The 27956-nt window shown below is 33.7% G+C and overlaps 1 protein-coding gene across 2 annotated transcripts; it reads right to left on the bottom strand.

Annotated features, from left to right (window-relative positions):
- Positions 1–540: 540 nt before the first annotated feature.
- Positions 541–26587, bottom strand: LOC124364558 (glycerol kinase). 2 transcript variants are annotated; one of them, XM_046820114.1, is made up of 11 exons: positions 26520–26587; positions 23671–23761; positions 17423–17681; positions 15399–15616; positions 13763–13872; positions 9874–9976; positions 5043–5153; positions 3576–3832; positions 1890–2095; positions 1641–1778; positions 541–693 (listed from the first exon to the last, which is right to left on the bottom strand). In XM_046820114.1, the coding sequence occupies exons 2-11, from the start codon at positions 23740–23742 to the stop codon at positions 629–631; spliced, it is 1539 nt and encodes a 512-aa protein (XP_046676070.1). In that variant the 5' UTR covers positions 23743–23761; positions 26520–26587; the 3' UTR covers positions 541–628. The 2 variants fall into 2 exon arrangements, with proteins under 2 accessions (XP_046676070.1, XP_046676071.1); XM_046820115.1 differs by lacking the exon at positions 26520–26587 and adding an exon at positions 23981–24074.
- Positions 26588–27956: the final 1369 nt, after the last annotated feature.

Below are 27956 nucleotides of genomic sequence, written 5' to 3'. Positions count from 1 at the left end.
TTTCCTAAAACAGGAAACTTGTATATTTTTAATACAAGAAACAGAAAAACTATTTGTTATGCTCATAATAGAATAGCAAGATTAAAAAAAGGTCCCTATGCATAGGTTTGTGAATGTTTAACAAACTTTCTCTAGAAGAGACTAAATCTAGACAAATTTAAAAAGGCTCTAAACTGCTTTCTACTCTCGCAAGCCTTTTAAAAATTAAATTATTTACAAAAATTCAGTTTCTAAAACAAGCCATGTTTTAGTTTTATATACATTTTTTCAAACATCTTTATTATTTCCAGTTTGTAATGTTTAAAAATAGCCAGAAACAAGTATAAACATTGTTAGTAACCATGTTTCTAAGCTATTTAACTTTCTTTTTCCATTTGTATCGTCGTGTTTAAGCTATATCTGTATCATCTGTAAAAATTAAGCATTGACAGGATACACAATTTTTGTTACATAGAATGTATACAAATAATATGTATCAATAAATTAGTGATGAATGATTAATGAAGGAAGGGTTATAAGAGAGATGAGTAAAAACTTGTGTTTCTTATAGTCACAAAATTTATTTTTATAAAAAAATTTCTTTTACAAATGGAACAATTTTTATACAGTTGTGGTTTTTTGGAGAAAATTATATGTCCCAGTGCATGCACCGTTCCACTGCCATCTTCCACTTGATGTAACGGTTATCACGTTCTGAAATAATGAAAATAATAATTTAAACAATAGCTTCACTTTCAGTTTACTCTTTAATAAAAAACAACAAACATTTACTTTTCAAAAACTTTCTCATGTATATATATATATGTACACACACACAAGGATGATCAACTGAAATGTGTATAGAAAATGTAACATGCCAACTCATTTATTAAACTAATTCGGTAGAATGAAACCTCCTCCAAAAGTACTTCAACAAACTGCCTCCATACAGTGTGCATTTATAGTGCTCTTGGAATTCAAAATTAGAAAAGAGATGAGTTTGGTTCTCCAATTTTTGTATGAGATTTAATTATGAATCACTCTGTATATTTTGCAAAACAGACAAAATTTTTATGTTTAGTCAGGAAGCTCCTCTGACTAGTACTTCTGACTTTAACTAGTAAGTTAAAGGCGTTAAGTATTTTTCAATCTATTCCAATTCTTATTGGAATTGTTTATAAATAAAAAAAAAAAAAAAAACGCTCCAATAATATTATTTTTTATTTTTTTGAGGCCTTTCATGTTCAAGGAACACATCACCAGACTTTTATTCAGTTATGTGGGTCTGATGATGTGTTCCTTGAACACAAAAGGCCTCACAAAAATAAAAAAGTATATTATTGGACTTTTTGTTTTCAAATTTATTAATTAATAATCTATTTTATACAATAAGGAGCTCTTTACACGTACATAATCAAAGTAATAGTTGAGATAGTGTGATTTTATTGTGTTACCTATAATAGTTGCAAGGTGGAAACTATTTTCAAGAATCATCTTGTAGGCATCTCTCAACTATAACAAGTGCTAGTTATAAGCAAGCAATAAGATTAATCCTACAAAAAAGTTTAACCGATCTTTTGGACTACAAAAATGAGTTTAGTAATCAACTACCATTTTCTCTTTGAAACAATGAGGCTTTTTCATTTAATTAATTTTAATACCTTCGTCAGTGACAACTGGACTGAACGTGTCGTTGGAGGTCGGCTGTAGGTGCTTCAAGTCCCACACCTTGATACCCTCAGCAGAGCCTGCTGCCATAGCAGCTCCCAGTGCCGTTGTCTCGGCCATGTGCGGCCTCACTGCCACAACATGCTCAAAGTAGTAAATTCATGAAGGAAAATCTTTTAAAGGATTCTTTTGCTAATTAAAAAAGGTGTAAAATGGGAGAGTCAAACAAACGTTGTACATACCTACTGGTATCCCACTAAGATCGGCTTGCAGCTGCATCAGCAAGTTGTTACTGGTCATGCCCCCGTCCACCTGCAGCTTAGACAGTGGTATGCCACAGTCTTTGTTCATGGCCTCTAGGATATCCCTGGTTTGGAAACATATTGCCTCCAGAGTCGCTCGTATGATGTGACCCCGCTGTGTGTCTTCTGTTATTCCAACAATGGAACTGCAGTCAAACAAAGTTAGAGTTAGATTTAGAGGAAAGCAAATATTTTGCCGATCTAATATGGATACTCTGTTCTGGCTCAACTAGATGGTTGTACCTTTATTTTCTAATAACGTGTAAACTCATTTATTGTTAAAGACGTCTTTTACATTTTTTAGTAGTAAGTGGAAAACTACTGAGTTTTTCATAGACTAAGAAGGCAACATCTCTTTGTGGGATCTGGTTTTCAGAGTTGGCAATGTCTGCAATTCAGAGGGAAATCTCGAGAATGAATTGAGCTGTGACTTGAGAGATAGCAACATTCTTTTTCTGTTTATTGGTTTGTCTGTGTGGATATCTTGAGAACAAAGTGAACTGTGGACTTGTAATTGTGCTTGTATCTTCATTTGTACATAGGCAACATTGAGTTAAATGGCTGTGCATTTCTCATTAGGATTTGGTTGAGGGCCAATGAAACCCATCACTTAGGGGACCTATTTTTCAGCTGTTTTGCAGTGTTTTTTAAATTGCAAATATTGAGACATTTTTCTTTTTTTTTACCTGTAGAGTAGAAAAAAAATTCCTTTTTAAAAACTATAAAACAAATTTGATTTTAAACGTAATTTAGTTTTAAAAATTAAAAAAAGAAAAATATTTACATATAGTATATGTTTTTTCTAGTTCCACATAATAAATAGCACTTTGACAAAACATTTCACTATAGAACTAATTGTGTAAAAACTGTTTGACTCTGTAACATGTCTTGATGATATTGTTAATAAAGCATATTGTCTATTGTCTATCAAACTTAATATCGCAAAAGAAAAAAGAAAATTGAACACAAACTTACGGATTTAAAAACATTCTTATAGTAATGCTAAGTTTGTCAAAAAGTTACATTTTCACTCTTTTAAATTTCAAATTGAAAAGCTAGTTAATCTTAAAATATTGCTACAAATAGTATTTTCTTGTAATTTGGTTCATTTTGATTATTTATATACCAACAAATCTATAATACGTTAAAAATTATTGTGGTAGAACTTTTTCTGTGAACATCTTTTTCTTTGGTACTTTTTGCAATAAACCATATATATGAACGTTGGCACTATAAGACATCTTAAGAGAGAGAACTTGAAATTCACCGAGCTCAACTGTGCCATCTTAAAGTGGACAGGTGTAAAATTTTCATCATAAATTTTTAAAATAGACATTATTAGTGTTAAAATCCATGAAAAATTGGGTTAATCCTTGTGTAAGGATTTTATAGAAAAATATTTTAGTAAAAAACATACATATATGTACTGACAGAATACCAAAAACTTAAAAATAAACCTACAACTATGATTAAAAATGAGTTTGCCTATAACCATAAAAAAATCTCCTAAAATCTCCAACAAGAGTTCTGGAACACTCTGTATATTATAATTTTGTCAATTAACAACTTTTCGTAGGTAGGATGTTATTTTAGTCACTTGGCGTAATGAAAGTTTATAAACCTCACCCTCTAGCATCTTCTTGCCAATAGGGTGCATATAGACCAGAGAAGGCGGGAACAAAGTACACATCTCCCGTGTGCATCTCTCGACTTGCAATGTTCTCCACTTCCTGTACCTTCTCGAAGATCTCAAGGTTGTCCCGTAGCCAGGTTATGGCAGCTCCTGCCACCGCCACCGAACCCTCCAGGGCGTAAACAACAGGAGCTGTCTTGCCCAGCTTCCAAGCAACTGTTGTCAGCAGTCCATGTGTTGAATCGATTTTCTGTATGTAAATAAAAAAAAACGGTATTAAACGGTTTTTTTGATACGGTATTAAAGTAAAAGTTATACTTCTAATGCAAAATAAAATTTAGGCAAGAAATCAAGTTTGTAAAATATTTTTATTTCATCTAAAAGATATAATCTTTTCTGAGAAATCTCATCTGTGTATGATTGATTACTGGTATTTAAAGAAAGGGTTTTAGATCAAGATAAAGACTTAATTAGTGCTTACAGGTTTCTACATTATAACTTTGATAAAAACATCCTAGCCTGACATTAACTTTACTTCATTCATGAAGATGACAATGGGTTTTGGTATGCTACCTTGTACTGTACAGTGTGTGCCGTACACTCATGCTATATTAAGCTACAGAATGAACCCAGTAACGCAACTGATGTGTAAAAATTCAAAAGTTTTAAGTTGGAATTTTTTTTCTTAAGAAGCTGATCCCCTTTTGAACCTTATTCTGCCCGTCCTCAAGGGCCACTGGCATGTGGGAGGATCTTATCAAACAAGATAAAGAGGACCGTTGATACAGTGTAAAGTCGATTGAACTGAAAAAAGTACAGGTCACAGACAGGATTTGAACTGGCTCTAACTCACACTCAAAGTCCAACGTCGTAGACCGCTTGCCCATCGGCGCTCCCAGATCTGTTGCTGATCAACATTTACTTTGCGAAATTGAGTATATGTGAGGTTACTGACTGGGACATTGGTCTTATAAATGTTGAGTTTGGTATAGTAAGGTTTAGTAGTATAGAAAATGTTTGCTTTAAAGGTTTAATGTTTCTCACTGAGATCATACAAAATTCATCTTATTGAAGTTGCGACCTCTATGTGTTAAATTATATAGGGGTTCTTTTTACACCGAGTGTTAACAAATAATTCATAGGGTTTCGGGACTGTCCTGTAATGTATCTTTTGGTTGTTCAGCTTGAGGCTTCGACATGTTGTTGGAAGCATTCATTATGTTTGAGAAGTAATGGCAGCTCTACTTGTTACAGCTGAAACTCGATTTTAAATTTAGCATTCCGTTTGTTGCCATTTTTCTACTAGCTAGCAACAACGCTGCACCTCATTTAGTCACTGCACCCTGTCATCCTTCATTCATTATTTGCCTTTGGTGTATTGGCATCTTTAACTTAAACCTAACATAACTTACACGGAATTTGTTGTTGTTAATTTCTAAAGTGACAACACGGAACGGTACCTCAAAGCCTGTGTTGTATAGCAGAAAGCAGCCTGTCCCGTAGGTACACTTGGCTTGGCCTCGGCTCAGACATCTTTGGCCCAACAGAGCAGATTGTTGGTCACCGAGGCACTGTAAACACATGGATATGTAGACAATAGACAATAGACAACATCTTTATTCCTGTTTGCACATTCTGTACATTGAATAGTGTCAATTGATTGAAATAGATACAATTCTATAACTATAGAAAATGCATTAAGATAAAATACTAAAATATTACTGACAGCAAAGTTCCTCTAAGGAATACAAAGCCTTACGAACAATATAGTTCTTCAAAACTTTTGTAAATCTGTTTTTATTTTGTATGTTAGTAATGCTTTTAGGGATATATTAAAAAAAAATTACTCCTGAGTACATGTTTTTTTTTTTTTTTTTTTTAATTTCCAGTTTGTGATGAGACAATACTGTGTAATTTTATTCCTTGTATTGTATGGAAGTGGCTTATCATGTAATTTGAAACAATTGTGATGTTGTTTAACATACAGAATACTTTCTAAAATATATAAGCTGTAAATTATTAAAATGTTGAGATTTGAAAAATGCCGTTTTACAGTGTCGTACTGTTTTAAATTTAACATCATTCTTACGAATTTTTTTTAATGAGAATCCTATTAGATTTGAGAAGAAGTAGTTCCGTAGACACATACATCATAAGAGATATAAGATTGAGTATGAGCATAAAAAATAGTTTTCAGAACAGGTATGGCACAAAAATATGACATGTATGTGCCTTAGAGTATATAGCTCAGAATTTAGTTTATAAAATAACTGTTGTTAATTATGTGTGATGAAGTGAATATAATATAACGACTAGTTCACCCACTTCTGTAGGGTGAATGTTGGATTGGAAGACTTCTCGTTCACGCTCTCTGACAGTCCAGTTACAATACACTGAGAGGGATGCTTGTGGTAGTGACACAACAAGTACGGTTTATTACAATATTAAAATATTAATGCCTGTATTTTTTAAACATTTTATTTCGAATAAGAAAAGAAAATAGCAATTATGATAATTTATACTTGTTATGAAACATTTGTAAAACAAAAAATGAATATGTGGAAATACTGGTTCACAATAATGCCTCTAGAAGTGTGCTATATAAAATATACACTCAAATTCCATTTTAGCCTAGATGAATGTGTTTTGTATTACTTACTTCAAAATGTAATATTTCGGATTATAGCTGCAATAGATCCTGATTTTTTCGTTAAATGTACAAAACACGTTTTTATAAATATATAAGCTTAATCACTGTCAGCTGACAGATGCACATCAGAATTGTCTTGTGTGTATGTAAATGTTTTATAGATTCAAAATTGAACCAGAACATCTTGTAAGTATTATTTACCAATCTCAAAATTACAACTGTGTAAATTTTATTTTAACAAAGGTGAATTATTTAATGTTTTTGAATACGATGTACTCTTTTAAAATTAAATCTGAAAGCAAAATCAATACAATATTATAAAAAATCTATATATGAATGTGTAATGTATATAGTGTACATATTCTAGTGTGTCGTTCCAGTGGTGCACGTAAAAGAGTGATTCCAGTCTATTATAAAGAGTCTGCCAGTGTGCCTGCATTAATCAAAGGTCTGCTTCAATAACAGTCTTTTCTGCATGGATATCACCCATTGTGTGTGTTATCTGTACGATTAGAAATGACCTCGTTACACGAGACAACAAGAAGTGGCAGATGAAGTTTACTTGATTTTCTACCAGACCAACATTTCTTGTCAATATGTATGCTCGTTTGTATTTCTTAGTCCCAACAACAGTTTTACCAGACCTTGTTAGAGGTTCTAAAAGCACTCCACATTATTGTTTTGGGCTCAAAAACATAATACAAACTAAACTCAACTGGTTTTTTTTTTAAAGTGTGTTGGTTTTTTTTTTAGGTAAAAACTGGTTTTGACATGAAGATTGAATAATGTGAAGGACTAACCTCAGCATAACAACTGGTTTATCTGTAAGTAAATCATTGTACTACATAATTATAGTGCTGTATCTCTCGTCTTGTGAGAATGTTAATGAGAGTATAACTGTTTGTAATGAACGTGTCAACAGGTTCTTCTTATAAAATCTTTTTAACTAGAATGCCGATAGAATCACCACAGCAGTGACCTATTCGCAAGAATTATGTGCAACTTTTATTATATATAGCCTTTGTCAGAAGGTGTCTTTGGATAAATTGACAAATAAATTGATAAATATCAAAAAAATCAGATAAATATAAAGAAACTTAGCATAACTTAACAACTTAGCACATTCCTTTTAAAAATACTTTGAGTATTTTTATCAAACTATATTAGCATTTGTCTTGTTGTTTTTATGTGCACCAGTGTAGGTAAAAGATCTGCTTTGTACACTTTAAAGAATCAAAATTGATTTAATATCTAGACGTCGTAAAAATATTAAGTTTTTCTTGCTATTTTGGTTGTTGAAAAATATATGTTTATATAATTTTTATTCTAGTATTTTAATGAATGTCTTTTTGTTAATAAAATTATTTTTAAAGTAGAAACTCTGCTGTTTTCCGGTGCTAGATAAAATCATTATCTTTCTAAACCTGCCCTTTCCGTTTTTCTGTTCGTGATCAATAAAGTAGTAATAACTTATATGAACTAAACAGTGTTTTAGAACATTGGAAGTTTGTGATGTATTACCAATTACACTGATAGAATAGTAAACATAAGCAGTTTTATACATTAATACTAGAAGGGGGAAGTGAGTAAAGTCTGGAAATTGTATTGGTGGGAGTTGTTGATCCGATTTTGAATGAGTCTGTTCAACCTCTGCCCTTCTTTTTATTATCCCAGAGTTAATCCCAACTTAGTGATGAAAATAAATTGTTTCTTGTTGAAGATTAAATGTCACTAAATTTATATGTTTAATATATCAAATTCAGTTTTAAAAATGTAGTATACATTTTGAATGTGAGGATTTACATAAAAAATAAAAATATTGTGTTATTACTGTCCTGTCACTTTTAAAACATGTTTATTTACTTTTTTTACAAAGTTTAATGTTTGAGTCAATTGTTTACAAATCTTGTCACTTGAGTGCAAATTATCCAAGAGAAAAAATGTCAGTTCAATATTTTTAATAACAGATTTATTTGAATGATGTACTTATAAATTTAGGTGGATAAGAAAAGAATAAAAAATCCCTCGAGTTAATTTTGAAAAAATTAAAAGTACTGAATTATTAATTATCAATAATTCAAGTAATAAAATATATAACTCACGATCCTAAAAATGTCCAGAAAGCGATGCCACGTAGCCGCACTTTACTTAATCTAAATAATACTGTAAATTAATGTGATGGAGGGCAATACGTATAGTCTCATGACATTTTGGAAATAGGGCACTCCAGACGGAATGAGTATGTAAGAGCGAGTCGAACACTCGTATCGCCCAGTGAATTGTGATTGTCATTAATTTAACAACATCACTTTCTTCACAATTAATGTTGTCTCATAGTGGTCTTTGAACCTATCTATGACTGAAGAGACTAAACAAAGTCGAAACAACATAAACACACCCTTATCCTGAAAGACGGAATGGTTGTATTTACTAATGTAGGCTCAATCAATTTTGACGCTCTAACCACACCAGAGATGAGTCCGAACACACGCGAGTCACTCTGTGTGCCGATCTTAGTGCTCAGAGAGGCTGAGGTTTTGGTTGTGAGAGTTAAATTATAACGAAATTCATCGCAAATTGGCTGAGGAATTATCCTCTAACCTATTAAATTAAATAACCTGTAATGATGTTAGTAAGACGGGTAAACCAGTCATGCGTAACCTTAATGGAGGACATGTGTCCCACTACAGATCTGAGTTATTCACTTGCATGGTACAGAGAAGATGTACATGGACGAGTGAGGACTACTTGCCAGCATAACCTGCTCATGTGTGTGTGTGGCTCACAGAGAATTGACTGTACTACTACATGTGTCATTCCTTCTCTCTACTAAATCACAACTATGCGAACCAATCAGAAGTGAGATTATCTTATGTCAGACTTGATTTTCTATCTTTCTCCGGTTATGACTTAGACCCATTACAGTCGCACACCGCCACTGTTTACAACTGTGTGCACCAATCAGAGTTGAAATCACCTTATTAGGACTTGTGTACTCGTTTCAAAGACAATAATTATGTCACTCGTGCAACTGTGTCAGTGGATCTATTTTTTAGAAATGTTTTGTTTTTATATTTTTTACCTACTTTTAAACATTGTGTAATATGTTTATTAATTTTCAATGTGTTACAGAGAATGTCTTCTGAATCTGGCCACACATTTATCCAAGTAACTGTAACTTCTAATAACTAGCTATATTACTGCATTTGATTTCTAGTGTAGATCACTATAACATTTTTATTTGAGCAGTAGACTTTGATGTAGATTCCATCAGTATCACTAGACGTGACTAGGAACTTGTTATAGCACTATGACTGATAACTGATAACACTTGTAAGCGAGTTGGTATCATTAGTGATTAGGCAAGTAATAATTTAGTGAAGCTGTTTGTGAAATACATCCCAGTTGAGAATCAATATTATGAAATGTAGTGGAAACTCACACAACTAGTTTGCATTTTATATGGTTTTTTTAGTATTAATTTGGTATACTGTCAATTTCACTTGCATACACCCATAGCACCATTTTAGGACACTCGAAATTCTACTTGTGCATTGTGTTATTTAATGTTTATTGAGCTTCCAAGGATCTATTGGTCATAATAAAAGTATTACATTATAACAAAATACTTGTTAACTCACGCCAGATATAGGTTTGCCTGCCAACGGTCCATCTGACACATGTCCGTATATTTCTGAAGAACTCAGTATTTTTGGGAGTATTTTCTGTGGAATGTTGAAGAACCTGAAAAGATTGATTATATGGTAAAAACAATACAGATCTCAGTGTATACTTTGATTGATTCCTCTTCACTAAAATGCATAAAATAGTGAACATTTATTTAAGCCGGTTTTTCAAGAACATTATTTGAACTTTACTAGAAATCAAATTATTAAGTCATAATCAGCAATTACAAATTTTAATGACTTAATTTTATTAAATATCAATGCACAAAAAGTAGTTGGTTCACTTAAACCCTAGCTTAGCGTCCTAGGAAAGTAAGTATATACTTTTGGTGTATTTTTTGGAGATTCTATTATAGTATGAAAATTCAAATTTGTGTTTTTTCTTTTAAAGGTCAACGTTATTTTTAAAGTCCAGTTTGACAAAAATTTTTGTGCATCTTTACATTTATGTAGTTTTTTTTTGTTATACTGTAGAGAAGGCCACTAAAATTTAACCAAATATCACGTATTATATATTTTTTACAGTAAAAAAAGTAACATTTAAAGTAAAACTTGTACTTCAAAATGCAAGATTTTATATAGTTTTTTGATGATGCCATAAACAAAAATACTAAATAAACATACCGTATTTACTGTCTCATAATAAAATGGCAAAAAGTATTGTGAAACAATACATAATTTTTTTTGTAAAATAGTTGTTTCCTTTTATACATTTAAAACAGAATAATAAATGTTCAAAAAGGAAAACTGAGTTTAGGAAAGAATGATTTGTGAGAAAATAAAAATATTTCACATAAACATAGCAATTGGATGCTAACTTTACTATTATTTAGCTTCTAAAATGTATTAAAGAGGATATTTGGAAGAAAGATGGTTTGACGTAATAAACTTCTAAATATAATGTACCCTGTTTACTTTGCCCTAAAAAGAAAAAATAAAAACATTTGTAGCGTAGCAAAGACTGGAAAGTTACAGCACTATTTCAAACACATGGTCGAGATGTGCAATTAAAACCATTAGTGGCTTTAAAAACTTTAAAAAAAGTTAAAAATTTTATTGGGAGGGCAAAGTTTTAATTTTTATTGAAATTACTATTGTTATATTACAATTTAAAAGGACAAAAATAATAAAAATGAGGATTAGCAGTGTTGAGTTTGAAATTCTTTGTTGCATGTAGTGAAATATTATATTCATAAACTTAAAGAATCATTTATAAAACCAAAATAGAAACATCCTATACATTATGAATATATATATATATATATATATATATATATATATATATATATATATATACAGGGTGAGTTTTTTAAAGTGATCCAATAGCTAACTTTTTAATTACATGACTTAGCACCACACTTTAAATTTGGAACTTGCTCAATTTTAAGTTTCACTCAGGAATACACTTTCAAATTTTTTGAAGATGGCCGCCATTTTCCAATATGGTGGCCAACTTTAAAATCTTTTATGGAACACCCTGTATTTTATGTTGTTTTTAGATTCTATTCTAAAAAATAAAACCTTTTTGTACTTGAGAGTTTATCCATATCTCTAATGGTTCAGGAGCTACGTGGACTGGAAATTTTCATAATTTTTTCCAATATGGCGCCCAACTTTAAAATCTTTTATGGAACACCCTGTATTTTATGTTGTTTTTAGATTCTACTCTACAAAATAAGACATTTTTGTTTCTGAAAGTTTTTCTATATCTCTAATGGTTCAGGAGCTACGTGGACTGAAAGTTTTCACCATCAATCCGAAAAAATCCGAAAACTTTCAGTCCACATAGCTCCTGAACCATTAGAGATATAGAAAAACTTTCAGAAACAAAAATGTCTTATTTTGTAGAGTAGAATCTAAAAACAACATAAAATACAGGGTGTTCCATAAAAGATTTTAAAGTTGGGCGCCATATTGGAAAAAATTATGAAAATTTCCAGTCCACGTAGCTCCTGAACCATTAGAGATATGTATAAACTCTCAAGTACAAAAAGGTTTTATTTTTTAGAATAGAATCTAAAAACAACATAAAATACAGGGTGTTCCATAAAAGATTTTAAAGTTGGCCACCATATTGGAAAATGGCGGCCATCTTCAAAAAATTTGAAAGTGTATTCCTGAGTGAAACTTAAAATTGAGCAAGTTCCAAATTTAAAGTGTGGTGCTAAGTCATGTAATTAAAAAGTTAGCTATTGGATCACTTTAGAAAACTCACCCTGTATATATATATATATATATATATATATACAATGAAGTACTCCATTCTATAAGGTACATTACATGTCGCTTAAACAGACTTTGCTGAAGTTACGTGCAAAATTTGAAGTCTATTCTGAAGATATTCTATGAACAGACAGACAATCAAAGAGGAAAGAACACTTATAGTTCCCAAGTAGACTGAGGGACATTTTGCCATACTACTAAGTGATACACTTCCACCATCATTACACTCATTCTTGATTATGTAGCAGTGAAGTTGCTTGCAAGCAAGGTTTGTAGATGAAATCTTTCTTGAGATATCGTGTGAATAGTTAAGCTACGCAAACACTCAGCCAAATCCCATAGATGGACATGACCATCATCATCATCAAACATGACATTGTCTGTGTAGAAATTAAGGTACATGCAAGAATTCTACTCTATAGCTCAATTCATTCTTAACATATCCAGCAGAAAACAGACATACAGGTAGATAGACAGACAGACAGACAGACATAAGAGGAATTGTGACAGAACCCTTAGTGATAGCATAACATAAAAAATTTCACATTGATAAGTTCATTCTCGAGATATTACTCTAAATTATAGGCTTTGCGAATGCTTAGCCAAATTCTAGGGGGGGAGTACATACACCATCATTGAACTCTGTCTTGGCTACATACAAATTAACTGATAAAGCGGATCATTAAAAGACTCAAACCTAGCGAAAGTCTTAACAACCAATCCAACAGCAGCATTCATTACATGTGTTGTTATGACACGTGTTATATAATGTTACACGATTGTACTCAGTTTGTTTTAAAATCTGCACTGTGATTTTCTTGTTGCCACAATGGTTACCAGAAGGCCAATGTAAACAGGATCACTAATTCTCAGCAAAATCACACGGAGTGACGTGCACCATCATCAAACTCAATGTTGCCTGTATAGGAATTAAGGTTCGTGCAAAATTTCAAGTCAATAGGTCAGTTAGTTTTTAAAATATCGTGTGGACAGACAGAGAGAAGATTTTCCTCTCTTTACTATACTTTACTTTACAGAAGATTTTCCCAGTGTTTCTGAGTGATAAACTACAGCCCTTGATTATGAATCCTTCTGATAAGATAAACTTTTCAATGCTACAAATTGTTTCCGTTTGAAATCCCTCAATGTATGTTCCACCTAGTGGCTAATGCTAGAAACACACGCTATTAGTGACCGACAAGCAGCGTCGGAGTGCCGTAGAACTAGTGCAATGCGTGCAGTTTAGAATATTTTTTCAGAGGCCTGAAACGGGCAACAGCTTGTAGTGATAGAGCAAGTTGACAGCCAAGCAGTTCCGACTACCAACGACAAACCCTGAACAATGGGGATAGGCGAGGGGGTGGGGCTGGGGGATGAAGCGAAGGTTGTGACTCTGCAAACCATGTAAAATCGCATACACCAGCTGTTCACACCCGTCCCATAGGGATGATTTATCTTCTCAGAATGATTCATAATCAAGGCTACAGCTAATGATCAACCAATTCAAATTATCGAACCTTAAAAATGTATCGGTTATTATAAATTGTATTTTATCCATACAATTTTCAAATGTTTGTAATGAAATTTATCTTGAATATCACTAATTTTGTTGCACCTTTACCGACAAAGTATTGGGTCCCATTTTGCAGTGTTGACATTCATGAGTAGAGTCCTTGACGCATTCGTGACATCAGTGATGTGAACACCTCCATCTTTGCCTCCTGTTAGATTCTGAAACATAGTATTTATTACCTTATAACTTGTGTACCAATCAATCAAATCAAATCAAATCAAAATAATCTTTTTCATTCATTTGCACATTTTGCACATTGAGTAGTGTCAATTTAATGGAAAAAGTAGTCAAATTACAATATATAATATTGTAATGTAAAGTTTATAATTTAATTTTTAACAGATATCTAACATGTTAAACATGTTACAAGTATTAAACAAGTAATCTACATCAATTATATTTTTATAGTAAAATAAAAATCTTTAAAACTTAATAAAATACCAGTGTTCTTTTCAATGAGATTTTGTTGACCTACTTTTTTGGTATTTTGTTCACGACAAGAAGATGAGGAGGCCTACATTGCACTTAGTGGTAAAAGAACCTTTTTCTTTACTTTGTGCTGCTTCCAGAGTGACAATATATTCCGAGTGGGCAGGGTTAGGGGTCGTCCCCAGTTACGATTCCATGAGGAGGGATGGTGGGCAATATCTTACTCATTTTACCTTAACTATCTGTCCCAGCCTCTTCCATTCAAGCACACAGGAAAGACCGAGGAGACAATATTCCCTCATGTTAAGGTGTGACCTTTAATATTAAGTGGACCCCTGCCCACACTAACAGTCACCTTCTGCAGTAATCTAGACCTACTGCCCATTGATTCTTACTCTGATATCTCGTCATTGAGTTGCCCAGATTTAAGTGACTATCAGGTGTAAAAACACTTAAAAATATACATTATATATTATACACACTCTTCTACTATACAAATTTTATTCAGATAATGTTTATTTATAAAAATAAAAACAACTTTATTATCTGTGAGTCGCTAACCATCATACAGAAACACACTGCTAGTTACTAGGCAACCAAGTTTTTATAAATCTAAAGAAAACCTCTCGACTTTTTTTAGAAAGCTCTTTAAAGAAAGAGCTGCTCTTTTCAGTTTTGTAAGTTCAATTTTCGTATAATGAATATTCCCTTTGATATGTTACTCGGAAATATAGGTAGTCTTTTACACTCCTCACAACTTTACATTTGGCCCTGACTATTTAGTAATAACTCATTTATAATGCTAAAGTCAAGAGATTAGGTTTATCAGAAATCTCAATACAGTGTTAGGGATAGTTTAGTTCATTTGGAGCATGTGAGCCTCGTTTCATGTCATAGAAGTGAAGATGATACAGCCACTAGATATGTTTTTATTTTTTGTGTATTATTGACAGTATGGTTTAAGGTTTCTTTAATACTGTGAAGAAGAGGATATACTTCAATCCTTGATTTATAATGTTCTTTTTTATGAAACATAACGATGGCAAATATCATAAATTCTGTTATCCTTTCAAATCATCGGTTGTCCATAACAAACTTAAAACAAACAAATGTTGATTGAAATAATTTTTCTACACTAATAAAATTAAAAAATATAATTTCTAGGTAAATTTATTTGTTTCTTGTTAAAGGTTTTTCTAAGAATTGTATTATTTTTAGTGGGAAATTCTCATAAGGTAAACTGAGAGTGACTCACCCAGATCAGCCAAGAGTCGATTGTGCCAAACATACATCGGTCCTCTCTGATGGCTGTTTGTACTTCTGGTACGTTGTCCATCAGCCATCGTATCTTGAGTGCACTGAAGTACGGACTCAGAGGGAGGCCACACACAGACTTTACGTAGTTTTTGTCTTTATTGTGCACTTTCTCCAGTAACTGGTTCAGTATCGATGTTGTGCGAATATCCAGCCATACTTTAACACACAAAAATAATTCTTTGAATATTATATTTAACTGTTATCTTCTTTTTCATTTAGTAGATGTTTTAGATTGAAAATTGATTTAATTGGTAAATAAATTAACTGGGTATTAGTATAGCAAAATCAAAACTTTCCACGGAAGACTCTATAAAATGTACGTTAAGAAATCAGGGTTTCTGAGTTCCTTAGAGCAGATTATACCTGGTTCCTGCAACATCCAATATTACCATATCTGTTCCAACCATGAAATTTAAAAGATTAATGATTTCTAGTTGGTCAAGTATGATATTAGCTTAATTAATTAAAAATAGGAATATTGTAATCAATGATTGATTTGCACAATACAGTTTTGTTTCAGCTGTGTAACTAATACATTGACTATATTCAGTTACAGTTGAATACAATCCAATCCAGTGAAATCTCACACTGAAACTGTGTGTTTAGGCATAAAGAATAAACCGTGATAATCCCCTAACCGATTAAAGCATAGGTTTGTTTGATTATAAAGTTAAAAACATGTAATACTAGATATTCAAAAAAACATGATAAAAGGGAGCTGAAAGGCAAAGTACCCCCTACTCATCCCTGAATTAGGAGCCAGAAAGGAAATAATACATTTGATAATATGATTGATATCTAATTTTTATTGGTGTTAATTGTACAGTGGAATTGTTTCTGAAAAAAACAAGGTCGAAGGTTGGTATCTTATTGAGTTTATTTTTTGTTATGTTATCAATTGAAGTTACTAATTGAGTGTTTAATTTCCAAAAGATAAGGGTACAGTAATAGAGCCTCAAGATTAAATTGGTTTGGAGTGGAACAAAAGACACTGCTGAATCTGTAAAAATAAATTATTGTATTATTCCTTTCTGTAATTTATTTAATTGTTTTTATTAACTATCTCTTCATTATTTTATTTAGTTTATTATTTGAGTTGTTAATAGTTGCCTAATTTATATTTCATATCTTTAAACGATTCCCCCAATTATTTGTTAAATGAAAAGTAAGACAAATTTGGAAAAAGTAAGAAAAATAATTTCAACTAAGAAGACAGTATCAGGTTATCAAAAGCATGGCAGCCTATGAGAAAGAAGCCATATTGATCGCTGATTGGTTAAGCTTCGACCAATCACAAGAAAGTTCCATCTCTTCACTTACCTGCGGAAATGTATTGACAGTTTGATCCAACATTGATTGACTGAAGATGGATTTCCACAGTAAGGCTGAAATATTTCAAGATTTAAATTTTGTTAGAAATTTGTCAAGGTGATTTGAACCAGAGAACTTGGATGTTTTCATGACATCAGCCACGTAAGTGGTAAAGAATTACAGTTCTTAATAACTTTGGATTTCATTTTTATATGCTGCTAAAAAGAATTGTCTGCTCTCACCGCTAAGTGATAAAATCACAGCTTCCAATTATCAAAAACATGGCAGCCTGTGATAGAGAATCCATATTGATCGATGATTGGTTGAACTTTTGCCAGTTGTGATACAGCTTGTCCCTCTGCCACAACAATTATCAAAAACATGACAGCCTGTGATAGAGAATCCATATTGATCGATGATTGGTTGAACTTCTGCCAGTTGTGATATAGCTTGTCCCTTTACCACTCACCGTTATAAGTGGATTGTACATACTGGCTCTATCAGTTTTAGTTTAACATCTACTGACTGAAGATGGCTCATCACAGCGAAACTGAATTAACTGAGGATCTAGTTGTGTAGGCAATGTTTTGACACAGTATGAACCGGAAAACCAGATAATTAAAAACAGAATGTTAACGGTACGTAACTCACCAATTGCATTGTAGAAAGGAAGACCTGTGGTTTTATCCCAAACAACAGTCGTCTCCCGCTGGTTTGTTATCCCAATTGCAGATATGCTCAGAGGGTCTATTTGTTGTTCTTTTAGGGAATCATATACTCTACTCATGCACTCTTTGACCATACTGACAATCTCCACAGGGTCTTGTTCCACCCAACCCTCATGCGGACAGAACTGCTTCAGAGGGATTTGGTGTGATGCGATCAGTCGGGAGGTTTGTGCAGAAAATACCTGGAAATCAAACTTAATCTGACCCATTTTTATATTTGCTTACCAACAAATTTGTCCAATATAAAATGTCTGGATATTTAAAATAATCTGTACAATATATACACAAGATTTAAATATACACTACAAGTGTGTCTGTAATACAAATTTTGGTCTTAACTTGCTACCAATTTAAAAGGAGTCACTACTGATGATTTTAAGTTTTCTTTGATAAGCTTCAAACAATATTTTATAGGGCTTCAGTCTTTTGTAAATTATACACTTTTGCCTATTAGTAAGCTAATAATAATAATGTTAGGAGCACATACATCGAATTCAGGAAGAATTTGGACACCTAGGATATTTTTCCAAACATTTATATATTTACACTATTACTAATTTGTGAAATTCTTCATCCCTGCATTTTTAAGTTTCTTGAATTAGGCAGTTTTGATCTCAAAAGTTAGTTGTTACACTCTTATTAAGTTATTTATATGCTTAATTCGTACCTTATCTGTTTAAAAGTGTCAACATTTGGTTATAGTATGAGATATCATTGCAAGCATAGCCATATGGATAGTTACCACACCCCACTTCCTCCCTCACCTCGCAACGTTGCCACATTGTCATATCAGCTGATTCTCAGTATGAGGCGATGCGACAACAACATCTAGCTTCGTTCCGGTTGTTTACATCCGTTTTGTTCTTCAGCATTTGATTATTCTCCACATTTTTAAATTATTATTATCTTTGATCACATTTTGTGTCATATTGTCAACACATTTTAATTTAAATTGTGAAAGTAAAGGTTTCAGGAAGATAGATGAGAAGTAAAGATGAGTAGTAACGATCGCTCAGTTGTTGAATTCAATTGATTATCCCATCACTAGTTATTCTTCCGTTACATCTGGCAACACCGTGCCACAACTCAGGCTTGCATTGATTTTGTACTATATAGTGTACTGTACTATAGTATATCAAAATCAAATCAAATTATTTTTATTGTTGAAGACATTTACATGCATAACAATCGTCAGTGTACATTGAAAATGAACTAGCCTAGTTTCTAAAATAACTAAAGGTCCTTATCAATTAGAAAACAATTAGTACTATAATATTCCTTTTCAGATAAAAAGCACTTTATCTTCCTCCTAAATGATATTGAAGTATTGGCCTCCTTGAACCCAGATGGCAAGTTATTGAAAAATTTTATGCAAGAGTAAAGGGTTTGTTTTTCAAAGAATGTTGTTGAATGTTTTGGAAGAGTTAAGGAATTTGTACCGCGGAGATTATAATTTGACTGTTGTTGTACTGGAAAAAGGTGTTTGTTTTTAAAGACAAATGTCAAACATTCCAGTATATATAGACTAGGAAACGTCAACAATTTATTTTGTCTAAAAAAACCTCTACATGACTGAGAACGATTGAGTCCACATATCACTCTTATGGCTTTCTTCTGGAGGGTAAAACAAGGCTTTAGTCTTTAGTGGATTCATGACCCCATATGATCAAGCCATAACTCATGTAAGTGTAGAAGCACCCATAGTAAGCTGTCAGCAAAACATCTTTACTAGAGGAAAGTAGCCAATCTTCGTAAAATGAACAGACTGCTGCTTAATTTTTTAATTTACTTTGTCGATGTGATTGTGAAAAGGACCAAATTACAATCATTACCAGACCCAGAAAATCAGCGATGGGACTAGGACTAAGACGAAAGTCGCCAATGACTATATCAGAAGAGTTTGCATCTGTTCGAGACGATCTTAAATAGAATTCAACAAGTTTTGTCTTCTTTACATTCACATGAAGTTGGTTTTTTTCCAGCCATTGCAACAAAGAACTACTCTGAATAAATATATCAGTTTCTAGTCGCTCTCTGTTTCCATTGGAAATGCTGAAGGATGTGCATAAGTTACCCATATTTACAGTGTAGGGATATCATTCACAAATAAGAGAAAAAGTATAGGTCCGAGAACAGAACCCTGTGGCACACCTGTCAAAGTAGACAACTCCTTCGACTCGTATGTGCCCAGGCAATCCGAAACTGTCAATATATGGAACAGCCACCACTTGTTTTCGGTTTTGAGCACAAAAGATGAAACCCAATCATAAGCCTTGCCTCTAATACCGACCTGTTGGACTTTTTCAAGTAACAAATTGTGGGGTACTATATCGAACGCCTTACTTTGGTCCAAAAACAGAGCAAAGGTGTACCTGTGATCATCAAGCGAAGAAACTATCTCTGATACAAAATTAAATATTGCATCTGTAGTAGAAAACACCCATTCTAAACCCAAATTGTTGGTGACAGACCAACCTTGTTCAATTCAAGGAAAGATTCAAGACGGATAAGAAAGAGCCTTTCCAAGACCTTAGAAAATGTGGAGAGTATAGATATTGGCCTGTAGTTTTCTGGGTCCTGATGATTTCCATTTTTAAACAAAGGCTTCACAATTGCTGTTTTGAGAGGTTGAGGAAAAAACTCCAGTTTGGAAGGATGCATTTGTTAAATGAGCTAGAGGCACAGCCAAAAGTTCGGCACAGGACTTTAGAATTTTTGATGATATCCCATCTTTTCCTGAGGAGTTACTCGTGCGTAGTGATTTGATTACTTTCAAAACTTCAAATTCATCTGTTGGCGTCAAGTACAAAGAAGGACCTACATGCTCAGATGACCTATAGCACTCTACTGATGATGAGGGTTGTAACGAGTTCAGTTCGGTGTTCCGACCCGGCTAAGAAATTCATTGAAACCCTCAGACACAACACGAGGGTCTTGCTCTACAACTCCTTCCGGTGTCAAAAAATGAAAATGGTTTAAAATTTTTTCTCTTTTTACTCGGATTTAAATCATTGATAATTTGCCATGCAGCCTTTTGAATGTTGTTGGAGTTTGATAATTTTTTTAAAACCAATTCCGACTTTGCAGACCTAATGCTGTCCCTGAATTCTTTTTTCAATTTTCTGTATTGCACTTTTAACGGATGATGAAAATCGAGATGCTTAGAAACAGAGTACAACAGTAACATCCTTTCTCTTAGGTTTAGAAGAGTTTGATCTTAATGTTATCCTGGTCAGACCTGTGCTTCATTTAGCCTAACTTGCTTCTCAGTAAAGGCCAACTTGTAATAATAAGAAACTTTGTTTATGAAAAGAAAAAAACTTATGCGAAACATCATCGGTGTGAAGAATATCATCCCAAGTCTCATTTTTTAAGAAATTGTTAAAGATAAAAGTGTTGTTTTGTGTGCAAAATCTAACTTTTTTGTAAAGAGGAATTTCTGTTTTAATATAGTCAAACCCAAAGTCAGCAATTTGGGCATGATGATCGCTAAAAACCAGTCACAAGAACAGCAGCATCAAATGTAGTAGGGTTTATGTTTGTAAAAATGTTGTCAATAGTCGATCTAGATCCACCATATTCCCTCGTGTAAGTTGTGATGGTTTGTAGGAGGCCGAAAGAATGACATTAAGTTAGTAAACTGCCTGGAAATTTTACTGTCGACCGAGACGTCAATATTAAAATCACCCACAACAATTATAGGATTGTTGCGCTTTACAACTGAGTCAAGACAATTCGAGAAAGAATCAAAAAACTCATTCAGCTCAGACTGGATATTCTTTGGTGGCCTATAAACAACTAGGATTATATAGTGTTCAAATTTTTTGCAGACAGAATTTTTTTTGAATGGAAGAGAGTTCACAAATTCCCTCCAAACAGAAAGAACTTACATCATGAGGCTGAGTTTGCAATGTTATCCCTTGTCAAAATACAAACACCACCCTTCTGTAGGCCAGACCGACAGAACCCAGATGAAACTGAAAAGCCAGGGAGGCAGAAGGAATCCAGTACCGATTGCCTGAAAAAAATGTTCCGACAAGCATAGAATATCCGGAGTCATCAGCTCGACCAAGACTTCGATCTGCTCAATTTTTGAAAGGAGTCCTTGTACATTTTGATGAATCAAGCGTAATGGACGTACGTTATGATGTTTAGAAGCTCTAGGGGGCACTAATGATGTGCCATGTTGAGTACAACAGTCAATTAAAGTACTTTGCCGCAAATGCGATTCTGCTCTAAAAAAATAGTTTTATCTTGTTACGGTTCCGGAATACACAAAACTGGCCACGTCCACAGCAGAGCGCCTGGCAGGGAATGGAAGACACAGTTGAGAATCGTTTAGGGATAAGGAACGGTCTGTAATCAGGATTGGAATTCGTTGGCAAACATCTAAATTGGAACCAGTTTGAGTTGTTTCTTCATAAAAGGATTCGGAGGATGGAAACTTCTGATTAATACACAAATTAGGTTTCTTTGATAAGGGAGAGGGTTGAGAAAAAAACTGGATATCGTAGTGAATCAAACAACAAGTTGCACAAGACACGTTTACCACCTAAGTTCAAATGGAGGCCATGGCGAGTATAGTTTGCTCGTCGTAGACTATCAAGTGAAATAAAGTTTACATTAGTATAATTAGAACATATGATACCAATTGCATGGTTAACAAGACTTATCTGCTCATTGAGATCAGTATTATCAAAGCACAAAGGGATACCTACAATCAAAATATTAGTGCCGGACGCCCCTCTACACAATGCCTCGATCTGTTCAGTTATGTCCGCACAGCCATTATTAGATATGTCATTGGTACCAGCCAGAATGGCAATACAGTCATCCTGACCCGCAACGTTCAGCTCTGGACCAGCAGCATTCAGTACATCACACATTCTTGCACCAGGCATGACGGTGTGCCGTGATTCTTACCGAAATGTTCGAATGTTTTTAACCAAATGTGCGACACGCTTCGTCCATGACTGTCCGTAAATAGACGCAACGATTTCACTGTTGAGGTTTCTCTCGTTAGTGATTTCCATCAGCGTGCTCAGAGCCGACACGATGCAGATCAGGACTGCCTATAAAACTAAATGCATTTTTATTATACGTATTCACAGTTTTTGAGTGATTTTTTGAGCTTAAATTAACTATTTCTGATTCAGAAGGTTCTTTGTAAAGTACATTGTCCCTGTTAGAGATAGCATGATTTCGGGGTTGCTCAGTAATTTTAAAATTATACTTATTTGCATTTTTCTTGTGATGTTGTTTTATTTTACATCTAATTATTACCATTTGTAATTTTCCTCTGTTTAATTTCTGGTTTCATTGCAACATACTCAGCAGGAGATGTTTTGTTTTGATTCGTTTGGTCATCATTTAATACTACCTAAAACAGTGAACTTGTTAGATGTAATAATACCTTTACATTTAGATGTGTTACAATGGTTAGAGCGAGAGCCGTAAGATGTAACGCTTAACAATGGTCCAGTCCCTAGGGCCTTTCTCGCCTTAAAACTATTTTACAATCGCTTTTTGTCTGGACATTGTTACTTATGCTAGAGCCTTCATTTTCAGTGGATGCCCTTATAAGATCAAAATCTTGAGCCAACCACTGACATAAAGAAATCTTTCTCTCGTAACCAAGAAGAAAATAATTAAGAATGTGTTTAGCATTGACAATCACATTTATTCCACATTCATAGTTGTTAGTTTGCTGAAAGCATTCTATATCAACAAGATTTGTGGAAGAAAATATTTTGATGTTCCAACATTTTGAGGACGGAACATTTTATTTGATCCTTGGAGTGAATCGAAATTGATAGCAATCGTTGTTCACTCGATCAATACAGAGTAAACTCCAATGCGTTCCCCCATCCTCCTTGGTGAGATCAGCACTATTGCTTACACATAACAAAACAACATTACTGTTCGAGAAGGCCGGAAGCTTCATGATTTCACTTGCAGTAACTTGACTGTGACTAATCAATTGTGTTGAGGATGGACCACTCAAGAAAACATTTTTCCCAACAACACTTGTGGACATGGAGTCAAAATAACTATCAATGATTTGATCATCTATCCATTTAGTTTTATCCCATTCATTAGTTTGTAACACAGCTTGGGAGTTCAGTGAGTTCAATTTAGCATATGAAATGAATATGAAATGGTAATACACACCAGAAAGCGAGCACTGCTCGTTCCTTCATCGATAGCACCAACCAAGGGCCCATAAGTCCCCATTGACGACATTGAGTCCCAGTGAAGCTTTCTACAGAACAAAATTAAGTATTAGTCCATAAACATACTGATTGAAAATTTTCATATAAATCTCAATATATTTCACAGTAATCAACAAAAACTAATATTTAGTAATGTTTTTAGACTGCATTTAAAAATCAACCGAGACTGCCAAATTACTGACAAATCTGTTTTTCAATGCCGTTTTGAATATGGCAATACAGGTTGACGATAAAGTCAATGTACTTACTACTGATTCTTGTAAAGACTGATAAGACCAGTGTCTGTCATGAGGTGTAGGTAGACAAAAATATACGATCAAAGTCCGTATATTTCCAAGTTACCTAAAAACGGAGGTGAGGTGAAGTCAATATATCCCACCAGGCTTATTAGGATGATGAAACAAGATAGTTATTAGCAAATTGGTGCATCTTCAATAACTTTTGGAATCCACCATAATATAGTGCTACTTTCAAAAACTTTTATATCATAAATTAAAAATTAAGGAAAGAGATTTAAGGAGAGCTAATGGGTGAGCGGTCTAAGACATTAGATTTTGGATCTGAGTTAGAGATAGTTAGTTCAAATCCTGTCTGTGACCTGCACTTTTTTCAGTTCAATCGACCTTACCCTGTATCAATTGTCCTTCTTATCTTGTTTGATAAGATCCTCCCACAGGCCAGTGGCAAATGAGAATGGGTAGAATATGGCATAAAAGGGGACCTCATTTGAAAACAATGAAAAAATTCATCAATTTTGTTATTTTCTTGGAATTACCCTGAACACTTTACATATTGGATTTATAGTATTGTGTGAACTTAGGAGTGGTAGAATGTTTACCATTTCTATAATATCATTTATTATGATAATAATTGTAAGTGCATTTCCATCAATACTGTAAAACAATCCATGTATTAATATAACATTTTATTTCCCAAATTCTCAATTTTATCGTAAACGAAACATTTGCGACCCCATGTGTAGTAGACAAAAAATGTTTGTATTCACATCCTCTATCAATCATGAAAAAATGCACACTATCACCTGGTATATAAATACTGGGTGTAATAAAAAGGTTGGGCTGGCTCTGTATTTTCAAAATCTGTGTGTGATTCTTAAGCTAAAAATGAAGAATAACTTTTTTCCAATTTCCACTTAGTTTAGCCACTAGCCTCTATTTTGTATTAACAAATTATTATCTATAAAGCTAATAAAGGTAAAGAAACCAAATTTGGCTCATAAATTTGGATAGCTAAGAGGAAAGTACAAAAAGTGGTGTTATTTTCTTTAATAAAAAAGTGGTGTCTGTTGAAAATGTTTAAAGTCAAATAACAAAACAACCTAGTTTCAACGGAATCCGTCAAGTCATAAATGAGCACAGCCACTTTAAAGGTACAGTTGCACAAGCTGTGAGCAGCAAACATTTTGTCTTTTGATAGGTAGGTATCAGCTGTTTTACATTGGTTATAAAAATTTTAAAAGATACCAACTATTTTGCAAATCAACAATTTTAACGGTAGGCCTACTTTTTTCATCGAAATCCATAAGTGAGCATGACCACTTTAAAGATACGCTTACACAAGCCGGGAGCAACATAGTTGAGAATATCAGTTGTTTGTTGCTTCTGGCTTCTATAAGAGTATCTTTAAAGTGGTCGTGCTTGTTTATGCATTAACAGATTTTATTGAAATAAGGTTTTTTACTTTCCTCTTACCTATTCAAATGTATGAGCCAAATTTGGTTTCTTTAGCTTTACTAGTTTTAGATATAATAATTTGTTAATAAAAAATACAAAATGGAGGCTAGCGGCTAAACTAAGTGGAAATAGGAAAACAGTTTTTCTTCATTTTTAGCTTAGAATCACACATAAAATCTTTAAATGTATAGTCAGCCTAACCTTTTTGTTACACCCTGTATATAGGGACGGATTTAGCATGAGGTTTGGTGAGGGGTTACAACTGGGGATCATAAAATAAAGGCCATGGATGAAGTGGGAGGTCCACGGCCCCCCTCTGGAAAATTAAAAAATACACATTTTAAAACAATTTTTTATGCATTTTAGGGTCTAAAATGTACTTTTATATGTTTTGAAAACTATAATATATATCTCAGAAAAGTAATTGGGGACAGGGCCCTTTGTGACCCTCCTCTAAATCCGCCACTGTATATAAGCTAATAAAAATTAAAAAAAATAAAATAAAAATATATAAAAATTTATTTATTTGTGAGTATTTCTCTGTGCAGAGGATGCTTATTTTGATGTACTGTATTTCTGAACGAATACTGTTAGAATAGAAGGAAATGACCTTGTTAAATAACTTGCTTCATCAGTTAAAGAGTTGGGGAGGAAATCTATACTGTCTACGTCTAAATATTGCAAACCATTGACACTGATTTGAGATTTGTGAGAGATTAGTATTCGCTGTCTCACGAACAACACTCAAGTATAAGTGAAGTGTTTCAAAAAACATTTAATCACTATTCATTTATATTATTCGCATACGTGTATCAAAATTGAGCGTAATACATTGAGGAAATAAGTGTAGGCTACATTAGGCTATTTTTAACGTTATAAATAATATGGGTGGTAACTGTTAATTTTTTCCATTATCTTATGAAATTTATTGCATATATCAATTTTGTTGTTACGATACTGATACGGAAATACATGTAATAACGTATATATTTGAGCAGATTCAGAGTAATCATTTAAAAAAACAATGTAGATAAGTTTATGAAATGATTTCTTCAATTATCTAAGTTATGATGGATAGATTGATATAACTCACAACACTGCCGAGCCGGGCCGCACCGGAAGACTGAACTGAACCACCGGCGTAGTGGTCTACACTAATCCCCTCCCTCGCCCCTCCTCATTGGGTTTCTGACCTTCAGAATGATACGCGAGCGTTTAAAACTTTTTTTTATCCAGCGGGTTCATTACCGGTACTTTTCCAGTCCACTCAATAAAAATGTGGTTTCGCTGCGAATGAAGTTGAGTCATCCATCTTGCCCCACTCAGTGGCGTACCTGCCGGGAATTAGTGGGGAGGTGGGGGAAGGGGGAGGGGCGAGCTTCGTATTAACGATATCTTAAATAGTAGGACTAATTTCCATTGTCCTACTATAGAAAATAGGGCAATTCACGAGAAATAATTTTTGGGGCCGATAGGTTCTCATATTGGGCGATGAAAAGGTATTTGGAAAATTATGATGTTTTGTATTCTGGGACAGGTTGTCTTTTTTAGCCATATTTTGACATGCTCTACTTAGTAATTTTTCATGTGACTTTCGTTGTAATCGTGAACTGTCTAACGTGTTAATAGATTTATGTGAAGCATGCATATGCTACTATGATTTATGGTAAAAACCGCGAAGGAACAGACTGAAGTAATTGTATTCAAGTTAAAATCAATATTAATTTTGGAAAACAATCTAGAATGCGGAATAAGATTCATATTCCAAAAATCGCTATGTGCTCTTATCAAACTTGTTTGTAGACTTATAACGAGTTGTCTGTGTGATTGGTATGATTGGACTATAATCACCACCAGATCAGAAATCCCCCCCCACTGACAGCCAGAAACAATTTTTTATGACATAGGGAGGCATGGAAAGTGATCAGCGCCCCTACTGCTTCGTCCCTGGAGCCGCCACTGGTTTATCAACATAACCTCACTTATACTTGGCCAGAGTTACCTAATTGTTGTGGACATTGACATTCAGTGCACCGCGGTGTTTTATTTTTACGTTTTTATCTCGTGCAGCGATAACAACCGGCACACGCCCAATCGGGGTCACTATGAAACACTAATCAGCATTTTTATGGCATAGTGAACTTCGCTTTTAATCGAAGGTTCTTCCTGGGGTCCCAAGTTCAACACTAAATATTAAAGTATGTTATTGTATCTGTCGTAGTGAAGTGCGCGATCTGAAGTGCCAACGATTACAGTGATATAGACGCGACAGTGATCTAGGAGTAGATTGGCACCTGGCACATTGGTGTTGACGTAGGTAGTGCCAGTGACATCATCCCGTATAAAGATAAACACGGACGAGGTGTAGCGGCGGGTTTGGACAGTCATTGCATAACAAACCACATTTGCGCAACTAGGCCTACTACTACTATATTTACTCGCGCTCAGCGGTTTATCCAGTGCCTACTGTACTGCGCATAATCTGAAATAATGGCGCGTACGTAAACATGCTGCAGGTACACGATCATCT

This window comes from Homalodisca vitripennis, chromosome 6 (genome assembly GCF_021130785.1).
Source record: "Homalodisca vitripennis isolate AUS2020 chromosome 6, UT_GWSS_2.1, whole genome shotgun sequence".
In the NCBI taxonomy this organism is placed as follows: Eukaryota; Metazoa; Arthropoda; class Insecta; order Hemiptera; family Cicadellidae; genus Homalodisca; species Homalodisca vitripennis.
The sequence above is the reverse complement of the archived record's forward strand: the minus strand, read 5'-3'. Positions and strand labels throughout refer to the sequence as shown.

Bases quoted from the DNA above. Each gene is read 5' to 3' on its own strand.
- LOC124364558 (XM_046820114.1), bottom strand. From the start codon at position 23,742: ATGTCGTCAATGGGGACTTATGGGCCCTTGGTTGGTGCTATCGATGAA. The intron at 15,617-17,422 runs GTGAGTTACGTA...TGTGTGTTAAAG, and splicing joins TCCTTTCTACAATGCAATTG to TATGGCTGGATATTCGCACA. The intron at 5,154-9,873 runs GTGAGTTAACAA...ATGTGTTTACAG, and splicing joins CAGGCAAACCTATATCTGGC to TGCCTCGGTGACCAACAATC.